The sequence below is a fragment of the Fringilla coelebs genome, assembly GCF_963513975.1.
Source record: "Fringilla coelebs genome assembly, chromosome: 3".
In the NCBI taxonomy this organism is placed as follows: domain Eukaryota; kingdom Metazoa; phylum Chordata; class Aves; order Passeriformes; family Fringillidae; genus Fringilla; species Fringilla coelebs.
Genome location: NC_140030.1, coordinates 10,017,595 through 10,035,557, shown reverse-complemented (window position 1 = coordinate 10,035,557; position 17,963 = coordinate 10,017,595). Strand labels below are relative to the sequence as shown.

At 40.9% G+C, this 17,963-nt stretch overlaps 1 protein-coding gene across 2 annotated transcripts in view; it reads right to left on the bottom strand.

The window, feature by feature from the left end:
* Positions 1 to 17,963, bottom strand: part of LDAH (lipid droplet associated hydrolase) — a 112,937-nt gene continuing 94,974 nt past the window's right edge. For both annotated transcript variants that reach the window (XM_084201989.1, XM_084201990.1), the window contains exons 6-7: positions 15,508 to 15,590; positions 1 to 3,116 (exon numbers count right to left, since the gene is read on the bottom strand). In XM_084201989.1, coding sequence (XP_084058115.1) covers positions 2,925 to 3,116; positions 15,508 to 15,590 — 275 coding nt within the window. In that variant the 3' untranslated portion in view covers positions 1 to 2,924. The remainder of the gene's footprint in view (positions 3,117 to 15,507; positions 15,591 to 17,963) is intronic.

Here is a 17,963-nt window from a genome sequence, read left to right as displayed (position 1 = left end):
TACTTTTATTAAAAGGTATCGATCTAGCAAAACACTTGCACATGAGTCAAAGTCACTGCACTAGCAGGGTTACTCGTGTGGTGAGAATCAAGCACAGATGTGGATGACAGTGAGTAGGTGCTACAGCTTACAGTCAATATATTTGTGATAGGTTTTCCAAGAATTCTTAAATAGTCAAAAATAGGCAAAACCACACTGTGTTTTCATGGTAAATTGGCACATTTGGACCACGAGCACTTTTGACACTCTTTGCCTGGGGTGACAATGAACACCACGGGCTTCTGAGGAGCTGGATTCTCACTGTGTGGGATCTGCTCCTCTCAGGAAATACAGCTGTGAAAAGTAGGCCCGTGTGTTTTAGCAATGAATAGAGTAGCAAATTTTCAGATCTTTGCCTTACAGTAACAGCTTCTAGGTGGAAGGTAGCAATTGAATCAATATGGTTTTTATTTTTAATACTAGAGAAAATTCTTTTAAGAAAATTGTAAGGCATTCTTCTGCAGTAGATCTGGTCATCAGTGACCAGATCTAATCTCAGTTTAGGTCTTAATGCAGTTAGGATTTAATATAATGGATTAACTTTTGTATAAAAGGCATACACAAGTCAAGTACAAGTATTGCTAAATTAATTCCTCATACAAAGTATACGCATAATGCACTGTAAACAACTGCCTCTCACAGGTGCTTCAGTTTCCAGGCTGTAGTAGTTGCTTGTCATCTTTGGTTAACGCAAGAATCTGTCTGGTCTCAGGAGATCCACTACAACAACTGAACTCCCACAAACTATGTCTTTGTCCATTCCCTGACTCCACATACTTCGAAGAACAAATGTTTTGTTCAACCAGACCAATGTGCAAACCAAAACAACCAAGTGAGCTGTGGTTTTTATGCTGCTGGCACACAGACAGGTGCACATGTACATGTATGTGTACATTAATTATCTCCACCTATGTGCACGTCCTCCCCGGCTCTGCCCCAGGGAGCCCCTCAGCCAGCAGATGCAGGGAGCATCTGCCACAAGGCCATCCAGCTGGGATGATCCCAACATCTGGGGGCTCTCACACAGACACAACCATGGACTTCTACAGTGAGCACAAGGATTGTTTTGATCATGACTGAATATGGATCTGTAGAAAGACGGGAAGTCCCGTGACTCCCCAGGAAGCAGAATCAGAGGCATGGGCATAGCCTCCTCACTTTGAACGTGTCTGGTTCCTCCCCACGCTGCTGAAACTGTGCTCCCAACATTCCTGCCCCACTCATCATGGCCATTTCATTAGGTGGCAGTGTAACTGGAAAATCCACTGGCTAGTCTCAAAAGCTAAACCAGTTTCTGATACAGAGAAGGTCACTTCAATCCAGTGCCAGTCTGCAGGTTTGAAAACTAGTCCCAAATATCCAGGAACTGAACTCTATTACAAGTTGCTCTAAATATTAGTGAAAGGTTCAAGGGGGGTTTAGAGAGCATGTAAGTGTATAATTGTGTAAGAAAACAAAGCAATTAATTGATCTTTCTGCATCACAGAGAACATTCTCCAATACCATTCTCACATGTATCAAAACTGGTAATAAATCATGTAAGTTAGATACTCAGTGCATCATCTAAATTCATCTTTTTGCAAGGGCAGGACCTCCCCTGACTACTCTGCAGTGTTTTGCTTATTTAGAAATGTCTTTATGAACTCCACAGGGAGACTATTTCACAGGTTCGTGGCTAGAAAGCTTTTCCTGATTACACTTGGCTCCGTTCCTCTTACTTGCAATATTTTAATTTCTAGCTATTCCCTGCAACTTCTTTTGTTATCACAACTGGTAGGAAGCTTTTTCTTTTTTTTTTTTTTTTTTTTTTCCATCTGTAAAGGAAAGGGTTCACCAAATGTGAGGAACAGGGAACCTGTCAGCACCACGCAAGGGGTCTGGTTCTCAACAGGAACGTTCATGCCATGTCATGGGTGCAGCCATGGCACAGGAACAGATGTTTTCTGATGGTGAATGTACCTAATTTGTGGCTTGGCAGAAAATTTCATACTTCAGTCCTTAGAGCAAAGAACTGAAATTTAGACATGCATCAAAAGTGGTTCAATTCTTTAAAGTTGCTGAGCAAGCACTGTTCTCATGGACTTCATTAGGAGAGCTAGGCCACCTAGAAGTTGTTATACATAGATTCTGCAATCCATTTTAACTTTTAAATACTGGCATTTTTGACCAGTGTACTTTCCCTTCTCTACAGTAAATTGAAAAATGAAACACTTGGCCATGTTCCAGGTAAGAGATCCTTACGTATTCCCTTGCTGAGCAGCCACAGATACCTTACAGCATTTCTAATACCCTGCGGAGTCATGGCAGTGCCCCAAACCCGTGGTGAGACTTGGAGAAACTGCACACCTGATCTCCACATCTTCCCTGAACCCATCCCAAACTCAGCCTGACCACCAGCCCCCTCTGACCCAGAGGAGACAATGTCAGGCCTGCCCCGGGCCCTGGGCTGTTCTGGCTGCCATGACCTGGCTTACACAAAGGGGTGACACACGAGGAGAGGGCCAGGCCTTTCACAGCATAGCAGGACCCACTGCCAGGACCCACCCACATCCTGACACTCCTCCAGCAGAGAGTGGGGTGGTAGCAGCAGCTCAGGTACAGTTGTGTCAGCACTGTCTAGAGCGCCAGCAGACAGTAAATATTCTACCCTTTGCCAAGTCTTCCAGAGTCCTGAAGACTCAGGATGAAACTGCATAAGCACTGAGTCAATTAAACTATACTTTGGACCAGCCAGTCTCTCTTTAACTTTCTCTAAAACATCTCAATAGAAAACAAGCCATAATCTCTAGTAAACAGAAAAAAAATAAGACAGACTCTCTCACAAAAAAAATTTACACGTTCACAAAATAATTACACCATTTTCTTGTAGATCACTGAATTAGTGTTTATAATTTGGTCAGATCATCCTGTAGCCAGTCTGTGATCATGGCAGCCATCTCCTTGCTGGCATCGAGCACGAAGGCGTGGCGGAGCCCCTTCTCACAGAGCCGAATGTCCCCGTCTGGAAAATCCATCTTGATCTCGTCGTAGTAGTGCTGTGGACACCAGCTGTCTCCAGTTCCATAGTAAAAAATCAGCTAGGAAGAAAAGCATATCAAATAATCAGTGGGGGATGCTGCTGATGGAGCAACAAGTGCAATAGTATGGAAATAAGTAACGCATCAAATCCTGAGATACACTGTGTGAAATAGCAGACTGCTACTTGGTTGTTTCCAGGTCTGCAGGTATGATGAAGACAAATAAATGCTCTGCAACTCAGTTTCCTCACCTGCAAAACTGTGGAACACAATATAGGTTTAACTCTGAAAACAGAAATCTGCTGATGAAAGCCTGGCTGACTTAGTAAATTTCTTATTATGGCTCAAAACATGGAGTTGTCCATGGAGTTCACCCCCAAGCAGCCCAGCTGTTTTTTCCATAGCTGTTAGGAGTTTTCTGTGTTAGCTTTCCAGCTATTTTTAAAAAGCAATGACCAGGTACATCTTAGCCTATATTAGCTTGCTCAAATCCCCATCCAACCTGACATTAAATGTTTCCAGGGCTGGGGCATCTCCATCACCACTCTGGGCAACCTGTGCCAGTGTCTCACCACCCTCACTGTGAAAACACTTCCTCCTGATAGCTAGTCTGAATTGAGCGTCTTTCAGTTTAAAACTACTGCCCCTTGTCCTACTGCAACAGGCCTTGCCAAAAATTTTCTTACATTCTTGATTTTCTTACAGGCCCCTTTAGGTACTGGAAGGTGCTCTAAGGTCTCCTGAAGCCTTCCCTTCTCCAGGCTGAACTGTCCCAACTCTCTATCTTATCCTTGTGAAATGCCGCCTGTGTGGAGGGCAGGCACCTCCCAGAGACCAACAAACAACTTTCCTCTGAGCTGGAACATGGAACTAAGATTCTGCCAAAGTCCATTTTGTTTTGATCTTGCCCAAATAACCTTGGCCCATGACATACATGAGGCAGGTGCTACCTGCCCTAGAGCCCACCTAAACACGAAAGTTGTAAATTCCAGGAAAATACCATCTTCAGGGAAGTGACTTTTCTCTCTGTTAGAAGCAGTGAATGTCACGTTTCCCCAAGTCATCGTTTCTTCTCATTTTCATCTTGACTTTGCCTGCTATAGCTATGCTTTTCAATTTCTATAAAGCATATGAGGGGAAAGTAGTTTTCTGGGAGAGAGTAAAAACCTATGGATTTCATGCTGTACAAGAACAAGATTAATGGAGAGCACTCTTCATACTAAAATGTTTGAATGCAGGTACCAGAAGGATGCTGATTTCTCAACACATCACACACAGCTTGGCCCAAATCCATTATTCACATTTGTTTCATATTTCATTTCTGTACTTCAGTGAATAATTGTGCAATGCTAACATAAATTAGGGGACAAGAAGTTTTCCTTTCATCACAAATATCTTCAATTCCATCATTTTTGTAGCCATGTGGAATATAAATAAATGGACCCACTGGGGTAGAGGTGGGCTAAGAGCCCAGACTGCATTTCACAAACCATTACAAGGTTTTGTCTAACTCACTTTCCTCTTACTGAAGTCTGCCCAAATCTTGTACATTATTGACTATTTGCTGTATCCAAAATATAGTATCTCAGCTGCACAGACACCAACCCCAGTTATATTTCTATTTCTGTGCAAAACATAGAGCATAAACATCTCATGTTAACAAACAATATTGGTTTTCTTTGTCACTCACTACTTGCTGAATACAAGGTGTGTGTTGTTTGCTCTAGCAGAAAATTTCTTTTGATCTTGCCTTCAATTCATCAATTACAAGATATCACACTAGCAAAAGTTCTTCAGAAAAGCCAATGTAAAATGTCAAGATGCATTCAAGCCTTTTGGAAGCAAAACATCTGACCAAATTATGTTTAACCCTCGGCTCCATTATCAACTGATACAGAAATAAAGATTAAGAAACTGAGGGGAAAAAGAAAGCAATGGAACAACTCCAATTTAATGGAGTAGTCCTTGAAATGGTTAGATTTTTTGAAAGGCAAGTCACAGAGACTCATCACATGATCATTTAGAAAAAGATGAAAAGCCATTTACACTTACAAAGGTGGATAAAATCCTTGGCTTAGTCTGCATGGACTGTGAAATGGGCTGTTATCCAGGTAGGGTTGTAAACTTGAGAACTCACAGATTTGAAAATGCCTAAATAGAAGATTTATGTGCATTCTTAGCTTGCCCCTGGTATATTTGCATTACAGTTTAATCTTTCACTGCATGATCCAAAGGATCCTTGATTCACTCAATCCACTGACAGGATGATATTCAGCTGATGAGCTGCTATTTGATAGTATTTTTCATTTTAAATTCTGTGTGCGGTCTGAGGATTTATTTACTACATATTTCATGGTTTACAGACAGGATTTATTTTCTTTATGCTCTGCATTCCTCTGGCATGCACTACTACAGGATTCACATGCTCACATTTATTAATTTAGTTTTGCAACACCTTAGTGCCAATTTTTATCTTCATTTTGCAGGTGGGGAGCACAGAAATTAATGTCAAACTACATTTATTAATATAAAAGCATGTAGTGTAGAGTGAAACACCTCGAGCTGGTTTTCCAGCATGTGCAGCATTACACAATATTGACTGTACTCAAATGACAGCACTCCTGGACTGCTTTTGCAGGTGTTCTGAAACACTGTTTATCTGTCTGTAATACACATTTCAAGGTCTTAAATGAGATATTCAGAAAAATGAGAACAAACTGTGACTATCTATGAAAAATATTGATGACTTCACCAAGAGCCTGTTCTCTTCAAAGTTTAGGTGCCTTTACCATCAACTTACTTTCATTTCAATAGGCATTGTACCCCTTCTGCCACAGATGAGGCTGTACATCCTGCTGTCTCCTCCATTACACAGAGCTCTTTTGGTTAATCAAAGAAGAAAAAGGGATGTTTTAATGAAAGATCAGCGCTGCATACTTGCACAAAAGGTGTCTGAATTGAGGTCAGAGCTCCCCAGCTGTGAAATGCTTGGTAATGCAACTGGTATTAGCAGAACCTGTGTGTACAGCCTGCTTGGCTTCGAGGAGGTAAACCAAACCTCAGGTATTTCACATGTGGCACCTACAAGTACTGCCAACAGTGTCAACACCTCTGGATTTGCTGCTTTAGGCCTCTGTTCCTTAAGGTCATGGTGTAATTGAAAGAAGCAGCTCTGTCAGCTTCTGGCCAGATGAGCATGGGACCCCTTCCTGCTGGTGTCACATTGGAGGCATCCAGCACAGGAATTAATGATTTAGTTTGAAAATCTATGGTGTGTTTTTGAAGCAAATGTCCAGTTTGTCCATATTTACCATACTTTGGTTATCATACTTTGGACCACATGGACTCCTTCCAACTGAAACTAAAGATGCTCTTCAGGATCACACTTAAAAAGCTCCAGTCACCAATGGACATTTAGTCAACTGTTGGCCAAAATAATAACCCTCTCAGGTACCTCCACTGGGAACACCAGGTCCTCACCACCTACTATCCATCTCTACAAATTCTCATATGTTGTTCTGCTTCTGTTCTTGAGGCAAATATACTGAATGGCATCTGCTGAGAACAAGAACAATAAGATTTTGGAAATTTAGATTCCATTCCAAGCAGAAAAGGGCAGAACTTTTACCAACTACTGGTCTTGTTGCCCAGTCATTTGCTCACATTTTACAGGTATGACTTCTTGAGACCCCTTCTGGTCTCAAGACTGTCCCACACCCCCTTTGGTTCTTGTTTCAGTTTTATTCTCTATATCTCATTATTTCCAATTCCAGCTACTTCTGCTTCTGTTCTATTTCGCCATTCTTGCCCTGCAAAGTCCAGATTTTAGTCTCCTGGGTCCTCCATCTTGTTTTGAGTCCCAACTCCAACCCTAGTTGTTTTTTCTAGAGCCTCTACTCCCAGCACTGTTCCTCAAGCATCTCTCAGAGCAGCAGTTGTTCCTGTCAGCAGGGCTGGGTTCAGTTCAGCATAAAACAATCCATGTGGTGTGGTGTTTACATGTTTACCAGGCACCCCAATTTCCATCACACAATCAGGAAAGATTCCTTGGGTACTTCCAATCCACCACCTCCTATGGCACCAGAAGCTTTCCTCTGGCCAAACAAACAGAACCTTAGGTTCTTCCTGCCTCCTCCTCCTCTCTGTTTACTGCTCCCCCACTAGTTACCTCTTTACTACCTCAGCATGTGTCTCCTCTACACTGGAATGAGAAGCTTCCCTCTCAAAGCTAGGAACTGCCACCATGAGAAAATAGTTCATTTTGCCTGAGCGTTATTTGTAGACCTTGTAGAATCCTTTGGATTGAAATAAAACCAGTCAAGGCAGGACAGACATGTGTGTCATACATGCAACTAAGTAAGGTTTGGGTCTGTTATAACCAACTAAGAACAGCTTTTAAACAGAAGATTTGGGGAACTTGATTTGATGCTGCAGTTATTTTGCTTGCTTATTTCACGAGCAGGTGTTGGTGTGTGCACTCTGTCCCTGTGCCCATGCCTGCACATGCAAAATTTAAACAGAAGTGGTTTTTAATTTCAAATTCTTCCTTAATACTGGATTATGAGAAAGAGCAACACTGCAACCGAGGTGTAAATTTTCAGTGATCCAGATGCTGGCACAGGGCCTAGGAAACCTGACAGCTACTTGACTGCCATTTATGAGACTGACCATCATCTCCTTTTGAATGAGAAAATGAATCTGCTCTTTGCCTGTGTCACACACAGACATGAAATACACAGACTTTAAAATGTCACCCTCTTTCCTAATACATTTAAGCAGCACAATTTTAGGTATATTTTAAAAAAAAGTTTCCAGAATCCATCTTCCCATCTTAATTTTAACATCAGGAGCTTTGCTATTGCAGCAGGCAGGCAGGAATAATTAACAAACCATGTGTAACCAGAGGCACATGGGATCTCCATTAATGTAGGGAACACTGGCATGCACTATATGGCCTGCATGGATCTGTAAAATGCATATTTTCCTGTGGATGGTGGATGGCTGTAAAGACATCCTGAGTCAGCACAACCACTGCACCAGCAATGGAAAGCTGCTGCCAATCTAAGCATTCAGAAATTATGAGTCAGGCCCCCAAAATAATTAGACTAGCTTAAAAATAAACAGATTTGCAAAACAATAAATATGAAGTTCTTTCTGGTTTTGCTGTGGGCTTAAACTTTCCAATATTTGCATTTTTTTAAACTTTTCTGCCATGAGAGTGAGAGGATTATCTTTTATTCTTTTTCAATATTGAATGGTGAGACTTCCAGGTATTCCTGACTCAGAAGGGAAATGGCACCTACCAGTGGACATGACCAAGACTTTATGATTCCTGATGCAATATCCTGCTTGCTATGAGTGACTAAAAGATGTCCTCCTTCAGGATCTGCTGATCCTGAAGGCACAGTGAAGGGGACGTGGGCTGTTTTTGCCAGCCATTTCAATGCTGCATTTGAAATAGTTATGAAATTTCTAAACTCCAAATAGCTTTAAAATAACAGCAGTATTCTTAGATGATGATTTATCATTAAATGGCTCACAAGTATTTTCAGCCTTAGCTTCTGTAAAATAAAACACAAGTCCAAATAGTGCTCTGTCAGCCTCATACCCTGTAATATGGTATTTGTACTCTGACACTGCACAATGATGGCAGCTGCTAAGTAAACATCAGAAGAATCTGAGATTTGTATCAACAGGATGTTTACATTTTAAAGAGTTTCTACGAAAATAATAAAGATTTCCTGCAGTTGACTCCATTGGCACTTGTTATAGTATGTATGACAGCTCACAGAAGTGAATTACAGAGAGATTTCTTTTCTGCCTTTTCTGTAACTGTCAAAGACCAGCACTGAAAAAAAACCAAAAAAGTTTAAATATATTAATTGAATTTTTTCTATTTCTCTGGAATTTGGTACATGCTATAACAACTTCAGGATCCTATTACATGGGCAGGCACCACTGCAGCTGATAGCCAAGAGTGAAGGACTGATCTCTGTGGATATAAAGGAGTGGCACACTCCTGCAATAGCAGGACTGCCCCAGTGTCCTTGCTGAAATCCTTGTCTCTGATACATTCACATTTTATCAGTATTACTCCCACATGCATTCACTGGCTGCTCCAGCAGCTTCTCTCTGGGTGACGTCTCTCAACAGTAACCAGTTTTATTTGTTCTTGGATGAAAACTAGTTTAAAAGACATTATCCCAGAATTAATTTTAGTTTCAACCAAGGTTTATAGAAAATGACTTAACTTCTCTGGAATTATGAAAGTATCTCCACCTTATCCTGCCAAAAGAATAGGGGAACAGACTGGTTTGGGACATACTTTTTAAAAATTTGCTTCAGTTGTACTTTGGCTTTTGGGAATTCAAAGAGCTGGCACTGCCTTAGGAAGCCCTAAATGCTTTGAGATATGGTTCTCTGAGATACCACCTCTTTCCCTCATGATGCTGCCATGGTTGGGATCAGCCAGTTTGATGGTAAGGTCCCGGGGAACTGGCATCTCAGCTTGTTTTACCACAACTGTGTTTTCTCAGCTTTCCAAGGGCAGTGTGAAACCAAATGTTTTCAGTTGGACTGTTTGGAGAAAAGGCAGTTGACAATCTGAGTCCTGATGCTCTTTTTAAATACCCACCCGTAGGACTTGCAGTGAAGGTGTAATGGGTAGTTCAAGGGCTTGTGCTGAGTTTATTTAACATAGTGGTGGCCAGTGTTGTTAAGCCAGCATAAATAAAAAACAAAACCAGCTTCCCCATCTGGAAAAGAGGTGAAGAAACATTTTACTATCAGAAAAATTAGGATGCAATCTCTTAGATAGGGCCTGATGTAATGGCTATCTTGCATGTGATTCCAGGTGTGTGAGGGCTCTCCCCAGTGTCAAGTATTCTCACACAGTTTTCATGCCTTTATCAATGTTGAGACTTGGTAAATCAACAAAGGGAAAAGGGCTTTTCTAACTCTGCTGCAGTTTATTATCAACACTACTGGCTGCTCTGCACAAAGACCCATGAGATCAACAGAGACCACTTTTATTTCCACTTTCTCACAGATAATGATGGGTCAAACTCAATGCAAAGTAAAACTGTGCTTTTAAAAAGGATGCACAGGATTTATCAACAAATCAGGATGATTAACTTATTTATATTATCTATGTTACTTTTAAAGACTTAAAAGCATTTTGAGGGTATATATTTAGATGTGTCAGGAACATGAACATTTCAGAAGTCAAGTCTGTATAAATACCAAAATAAAAACAAACAGACCTGAAACCCTTATTTAAGCAATACTACTGCTGGGACAGATTCTTCCAACTGTATTTACTGCAAACAGTTCTTCCCTCTGAGTATCAGCCTGACACAGTCTACATTCAGTAGGACTTAATGGAAGTCAAATGTCTCTTGCAACAGCAGGATCAGAATCCAGCTGTAAAAGGCAATGCTCCCCAGTGGGGTGCACAGTGGGAACTAAGAAATAAAGGGGTAGTAAGGGGTTGATGGTAACTTTTAAATACTCTTCAGAAGGCTGGAGAAATACTGCTATCTTTGCTCATTGTGTGCAGCACACACCTTATACCCGCCCCAAGAATTTTGGAAATTCTTGTCATCAGTTCTTTACTAGAATACCACACAGCACAAATGATGGTAACTAGCACTCAGTTACAGAGTAAATGAAACATCACAGGTAAGCATGTAGTGGTACACTGACTTTTTAAAATGTTCACTGGGATCCTTTTCCACCAAGGAGAGAAGCTGCTGGTCCCTGATGAGGCATTCTGGGCACTTCAAAGAAAAGCTTGTTCTTGTGGTGAAATGACACAGGCACCAAAATCCCCAAGCAGATGTGCAACTTCCCTGGCTTCAACTCTGCACCTCTAGGGAGCGCAAGCCAAAAAGGATGTGAGACCAGCCAAAAAAAGAGGTGTTCTTGGCTGGAGAGAACACTTTGCACCTATTCAGAAAGAGCATTTGGAAGGTTTTTCACAAATGTAGGCAAGCACCTCACTCAGGCTGTGGGCAGGCAAAGTATTTGTAACATTCTTTTAAGCACGTATCTTCAGATCATGCTCCTGTCACTGGGAATCACTACTAACCCACATGGATGTCTACAGAGACTCAAACAAAAAGACTGGGCAACATCAAACCAGTTGCTTTGGGGGTCAAAATAGTTCTTGGTTGCTTAGTTTAAAAAAATTCTCTAGCAAGGACAGTTCTGCAAAAGAAAAGCCTAGCACTTCTCCGTGGAAAGGAAATACTTAATTCTTCAGCCTTTATTCTAAATCTCTGCATGTCACTGTCTAGTTGATACTTTTGGAGAACATATTGTCTATGGTATCATTGGTGGGATATAAACTTGCACTGCTTTAAATTCTAAACACACCACTGGAATAAGCACAAAGTAGTAAACATAGACTTCATTAATTCAATTTTTTCAAAACTGTATTTCTTCCCCACTTAGTCATCTATAAGGTCTATAAGCCACCTACAATATAAACTTCCACAGTTTGAGTGAAAATAGATTAATATGTCGATAAATTTCCAGTTTGTAACTTTCTTCTCAGACAACGTTGGGTTTTTTCATCTTTGTATCTCTAATTCAGATGTTTCCCGTCTTTTTTCTTATGCAATCAACGCAACTGCTACACCAGACCACTGGCAAAAACTCAAGGAACATATAAATGTTTTTGGATTAACATGCCAACCAAGAGAATGCCGAATTGTAGTTGGAGGAGATGGTTTATGATCTTAAAAAGTTATGAACCACTACAAAAGTTCACTGATTCAAGAATTCCTGAAGCCTGTGGAAGCTCTTCAATGGATTTAAAAGGGCTTTGGAGCAGATCCTACATTTCAAAATAGGACTATTGTGTATTACACATGGACTAATGAACCAGATATATCTCTCAATAAATACAAAATCTGAAGGGTGATTATTTTAAGAGAATTTCCTCTGTAAGCACCTAGTTTTACCCTTTCATGCAATTATCTTCTTGATTTATATAAGGTTATATTTATAATAATAGGTTTATATGCTTAGAAAAAGACTCAGTAAGGCTAAGCCTTAAAAGAGAGCAATGAGCAGGACACAATGAAAACTTAAAAAGCTAAGTTCTGGAGAGAACCTCAATAAGGAAATATCATTGTCCATTCCAGGCATGCTAGTGAATTCCCAATATATCCATTTTCCTCTGCCTTTTAAATTTTTTTTTATTCTGTTTGTAAAAGCTTCATGATGCCTAGTGCTGATCCATCTTTTAAGAACATGGAATTACAGCCACTTCCTTTTGTGCAGGAATTACAATAAACTTCCTCTAGGTCAGTAGTATCTTTGCCTCCAGCTTCTGTTAGGAAAGGGAGTTGGTGTTATTACAGTGAAAGAACATAGGTAGCTGAGCTTAGACATGATCAGCTAATAATTAACCTCCAGATCTAAGGAAATCTTTTATCAGCATCCCTTACCTTATTTGTTTGGATTTTCTGGTTTATCACAACCCCCCATGTCACTGCAATATGAAGCTCAAATTCCTCTATATCCATGTACTGCTTGATCTGGACAAACAGTTTTACACAATATTTTAAGGCTCTATCATATATTATGTTAGAGGACAGGTCTCCATCCTTCTCATACAGTTCCACTGCTATTTAATGTGCACAAGTCCTGACTTTAAAAGGGTTTAAGTGAAAAACCTCACTTAATTATCCAAACAATATTCCAGCTCCCATTCTTTCAACATAAATCCAAGCAATTAACTTTGTTAGACTAAGAATCTGCAGTCTGGTGATAAAATTTCTCCTGGTCCCTAGCTAGTATTAGTTGTAGTTAAACCTGGACATGGAAAGATTGGAATAATTTTGTGTCTCTTCTTTCAGATCACAGAATGCAAATAAGATCCAGAAATAACTTTTCTATTCCACAGCAGCTGGCAAAGTCAGGTGTTAAGATTGGCTTTTACCATATGATCACAGTGACTACTAAACAGTATAAATTTTTTGAAGTAACAGCTTGCCAGTTCTATAGCAACTTGGACTATAGTTCCTGTTTTTATAAACTTCCAACCTTTATAAGTTAAGCCCATTTTTATTGTCAATACTCTTCAAATTTAACATTATGCCAACTGAAAATTTTTCCCTTAATTCTTACATTCCCAGAAATTACTAGAAGACGAAAAAAAGAGAAGCATTTAGCTTCACTTTTAGACTTGCTTTTTCTTCAATTTGCTAACTCTTATAAGCTTGCTTCAGCTTTTTGTTTTCTTGAGTATGTTTGCCACACGTGTATGAGGACATAAAATAATCAATAAAACAAAGTTAACACAGGTTTAGAACAGCCCCTGCCTGCCAAGGCCATGCTTAGATTGACAGAATCAACAAAAGCACAGGTGGAGCAGACTAGGACACCTGCAAACTTTACTGTTAGCTATGGGCCTTCATTCAGTACAAGAAATCAGAATTTTCATCTGATTGACCACCTGAAGTCACTGGAGCTGCAGCTGACTGTCACCACCACTGTCCCACCCAACAAAGCATTTCTGCTTGACTTCAAGCACGTGTGCTTGTGATTAACATTTCCTCGAGCACCTGGAGTCCTGCACCCTCACTTTGTACCCTGGCCAGCACAGGGACCTGCAGTCCCACCCTTCAGGGCACTGACAGCCCTCACCAGCCCTGCCGGGCCCCCAGCCCACACTTCCCGCACAGGGCTCCAGGTCTCCAGCTCTGCCCTTCTTTAGCCTCAGCCTCCCAAGCTGCACTGTGGAGTGACTCCAGCCTAGCCCTGTGTCCCAGACCAACATCAGATCTACACTGTACACAGCCTGACACCTGGATGGCTCCCACCTTGCAGCTTCCATTCTACCATGATTTTGGTAATCCCTCCTGGACAGACTTTGGACCCACGTTGTAGCCTTGTCTCCACGCCTGTCTCTGCCCCTGTCCCCTTTTGCTCCCGACTGGATTCTCTGGAGGGATGATGGACCTGTTACATTGCTTTGCCTTGTCTGGAACAGTAAATACACCCTGCTCCTGTGCTCTGCTCAGGTGCTGTGAGACTGCATCCTGCTTGGAGAGGGCACTGCCTGTGTGGGGTCAGCCTTGGCTCACGCTTCAGGCAACAGGCAGACCCTCCAGCTCCGTGACACTCGGAGGAGTGATTCAGTCAATAAAATCAACCATTTTCCTTAAATTCACTGGGCTTTGGACCAACCCATGGAAAGTTTTTTTTTAAGAAAATGGGAGTATTTGCAGTCTGCAAGATGAGCCCTTCAGTCTCTTCACTGAGATTCCCCACAAAGTGCAGAATTTTGAGTGCTCTGCAACAAAAAATGAAAAAGCCCAGGCGGGTCAGGTACAGTGCAGGGATCCCTGTTAATGTGTGCTACTTCAACTCCTTAAAAATATGAACATACCTTTGAAAGAGCAGAGGAGGCAAATGAGCTAACAAAAAAAGAAACATTTTCAGCCACAAAAAGAAAGACTGCTTTATGAAATGAACTTTATACCGTTTCTATTTAAAAGGCACAGAGTAATTTCACAGAGATTTAGGACCTCTGTCCTAGAAAACTCCACTCCCTGAGGAAAATCTCTTCCAGTGCAAACTGCTAGAATCATTCTTCCATAAAAAAGACAGGGATGATACAGAAAAATCTAGAGAAGGAAAGGAACACAGTAGATTATGTTACCCTGATTATCTACTTTCACAGGGGCTCTCACAATAAAAGTTCATCAAATGTGACAGTTTTCTGGCTCATACTCACCTGGAATTATCTGACCATGGTCACACTGTTAAATTATCTCAGCCTCCAAAACATGGTGACCACAGGGTGACCACATCAGAACTGCAATTAGAACAGTTCTTGGCCTGTGCCAACCCTTGAACCATGACTGGGAAAATGTTATTGGTCCAGATAAGAACTTCTCAGAATCTCTTTCAACAATAAATCCATACGGACAAGAAATCTCAGCATGAGAAAGGTCCCTGACATGAATTAATTCACCTGTAGAGCAGTAGCTCCAGCCTCTGAGGAATTTCTCTTATGTTACAGTCCAATGGGTGAAACAGTGGAGCCATTGCTGACTCCTCTCTGTTCCATTCTGAAGCCATGGAAGATTGAGCCAGCAGAATCCCATGATACTGATACCCCACCTGTGTGATCAGAACCCAGGTAACTACAGGCCCCACTGGGAACCACACCTCATGCTCAGCCAGAACACAGACTGCTTCTCCTCCAGCAAGGAAAACAAACTGGATGGGGTGGTACATCTGATAGTGAGGAATGCTACATCTACAAAGGTGTGGATCAACACATTTTAAGAACCAGTGATCTCTTTAATGGAATGACACTCACAAAAAAGCAGAATCAAGCCTGCTGAAATTCTGGTTTTGCATAAATGTAACTGGGTGTAACATCTCCTCATGTATGTGGGCTTCCTTTGAAAACTGAGGATTGAACAGTTACCTTCTTTAAATTTTGCTTTATGGTTGTACTGTCTCTCTCCACCACCTTCATCATTTCTTGGCTTGCCATGTACAAGATGTTGGCTGCGGAAAAAGAAACAGGGAATAATGTAAATACATAGCAAAACTGTTGGAAAGAACAATACAGACACAACTCTGCAAAAAAGCAGAGCAACTAGAGCAGTCATCATCTTGACAATCCCATGGTAAGGAATGCCACTGACAGGAATGAAGAGTTTATCTCACCTAACCAAATGATTAAAAAGGCATACAGACTGAATTAACTCACCTCCTACTAATTAATTTCATAATTAATGGAAAGGGAAAGGATTTTTTGATTGTAACTCTATCCATCTATCTTACAGACTTCTTGACCAGCCCATGGTGATGACTCTCTCTCCTGACCAGAGAAAGAATTTAATGACTAGCTTGCACTATGTGCTTTTAGAAAGGTAAAGGGTTTTCAAGAAAATCTCCCATGAAGGGTTTTCAAGACTGGGCTTTAAATACAAAACATACATTACAAGGCTTTATTGATCAGTAGGTGATTAAATTATTGACATATCATTATGCAAGTCATCCAAACATTCAACACAAAAAATAAAAAAAACAATGGCAACTACAAATATGTGGTTGTCCTTCATAAAATTGATGGCACATGTCCAGTCATGACTGGACTGGACATCAAATGTCTAAGCCTTAGCTCTATGGAATGTAAAGGATTAAAAATAGCTTAGTGCAATTTATTTTGAGTTGATCTGCAAGATACTGTCTCAGAGACATAAATGACTGAGTCTAACATTTGGACACCTAATTAATTTTATGAAGTCTTGAGTTCAGGTATGTCTCTTTTATGTTAGACAGCAACTAAGAACTTCTGAAAAGTGGGCTGGTTTTTCTGGATGCCTAAATATTCACCAATTTAAACATCCTGACACAGAAGGATCACAATGTCCACCTAGCCTGACTTCTCATACAACAGAACCTACAGAAGCTCAACATACAGTCCAAAGCCTGGCTTTGAACAAGCACTGCAGATTATGAATTCTGCTGCTAGAAAAAACCTTGTATTCAACTGCAGAATCAGGAATTGCTCTATGCATTATGTTTCCAGAATATGAGAAGATCTTCAAAGTGTGTTTTAATAAGGGCTACCAATTTCTGTCATCACCACGCTGTACTGAAGAAATGTGAAACTAGCCAACTTTAAATTATTTTTTGGGCCAGTTAGCTTACTGGGCTAATAAAATGGCCAAGCCTCTCCTGACCTCTGATCACAGAGAGATTCATAACCTATATATGGGAATAAATGACAATTTTCTACTTTCTCATCAGTTTGTAAAACCAATGTGGCTTAATTATCCAAAAGCATTTCAATTTCTAGGTCTCAGAATAACTGAAAGTATTTTAAGATACTAAATCTTCTCCTGACAAAGAGGAGGAAATGGAAAGACTCTGATTATTTTAAAAATCTGAACCAATGAAGTTTTGTGCGCGAGTAGTTAATGACAGTGTTGGATCTGATGCTGCTTTCAGACAGGAGTAAAACACTCTCATGCTGTGGGATAGGGGAGGAAGTGGCAATCACACAGGTCTTTGGTGGTGACCAAAACATGGAGTTGGCTGAATTCCAGCAGTGCTCTAAGGAAACAGAATGCCACTGGAGAGATGAGTGATGCCACTGGAGATCAAATGTTAATAGACAAAGCCAGTGCTCTCAAATGAATTTAAAAAATCCTAGAAAGTAATATTATACTTCTGAGCCAGCCAAAGCAGATGAAATTCAGTTACAGGCCTGCAGAGCTCTGCCTTCTTCAATTAAACATTGAATGCAGCTCATGCAAGTTCTTCCTTTCCTTGACAAGATTAAAGGGTCGTCATATACAATCCAACAAATCTGCTGGTCCCATCCTACTCTGCTGGGAAAAGGGGTCTCTGTGCAGTTTCACTTCTAGCAACCCAGTCATCCAGTCCTGTGGTGCAGCTGGCAAAATCTGTGCATCAACAGCATTGCTGACTTCATATCCTGACACTGGTTGTTGTCCTCTCAATTCAGCTCCAAACTGATGAATGACACACCTTGTTTTTAGAAGGATGCACATCTTCAAATGCATCTTCAAAAATCATCCAGGAAGAACTTAAACAAGAGATCGGAAAGACAATTGGAGCAAGTCCAGAAGAGTCACTAAACTGACCACAGGATTGGCTGGAACACCTCTCCTGTGAGGCCAGGTTGAGAGAGTTGGGGCTGCTCAGCCTGGATGAGAGAAGGATTTGGGGAAGATTTATAGCACTTTCCAATATCCAAAGGGGCTGCAACAGAGACAGAGAAGGAATTCTCACAAGGGCATGGAGTAATAGGACAAGGGGGAATGGCCTTAAGCTCAAAGACAGCAGGTTTAGATTGGATATTAGGAAGAAATTCTCTACTGTGTGGATGGTGAGGCACTGGCACAG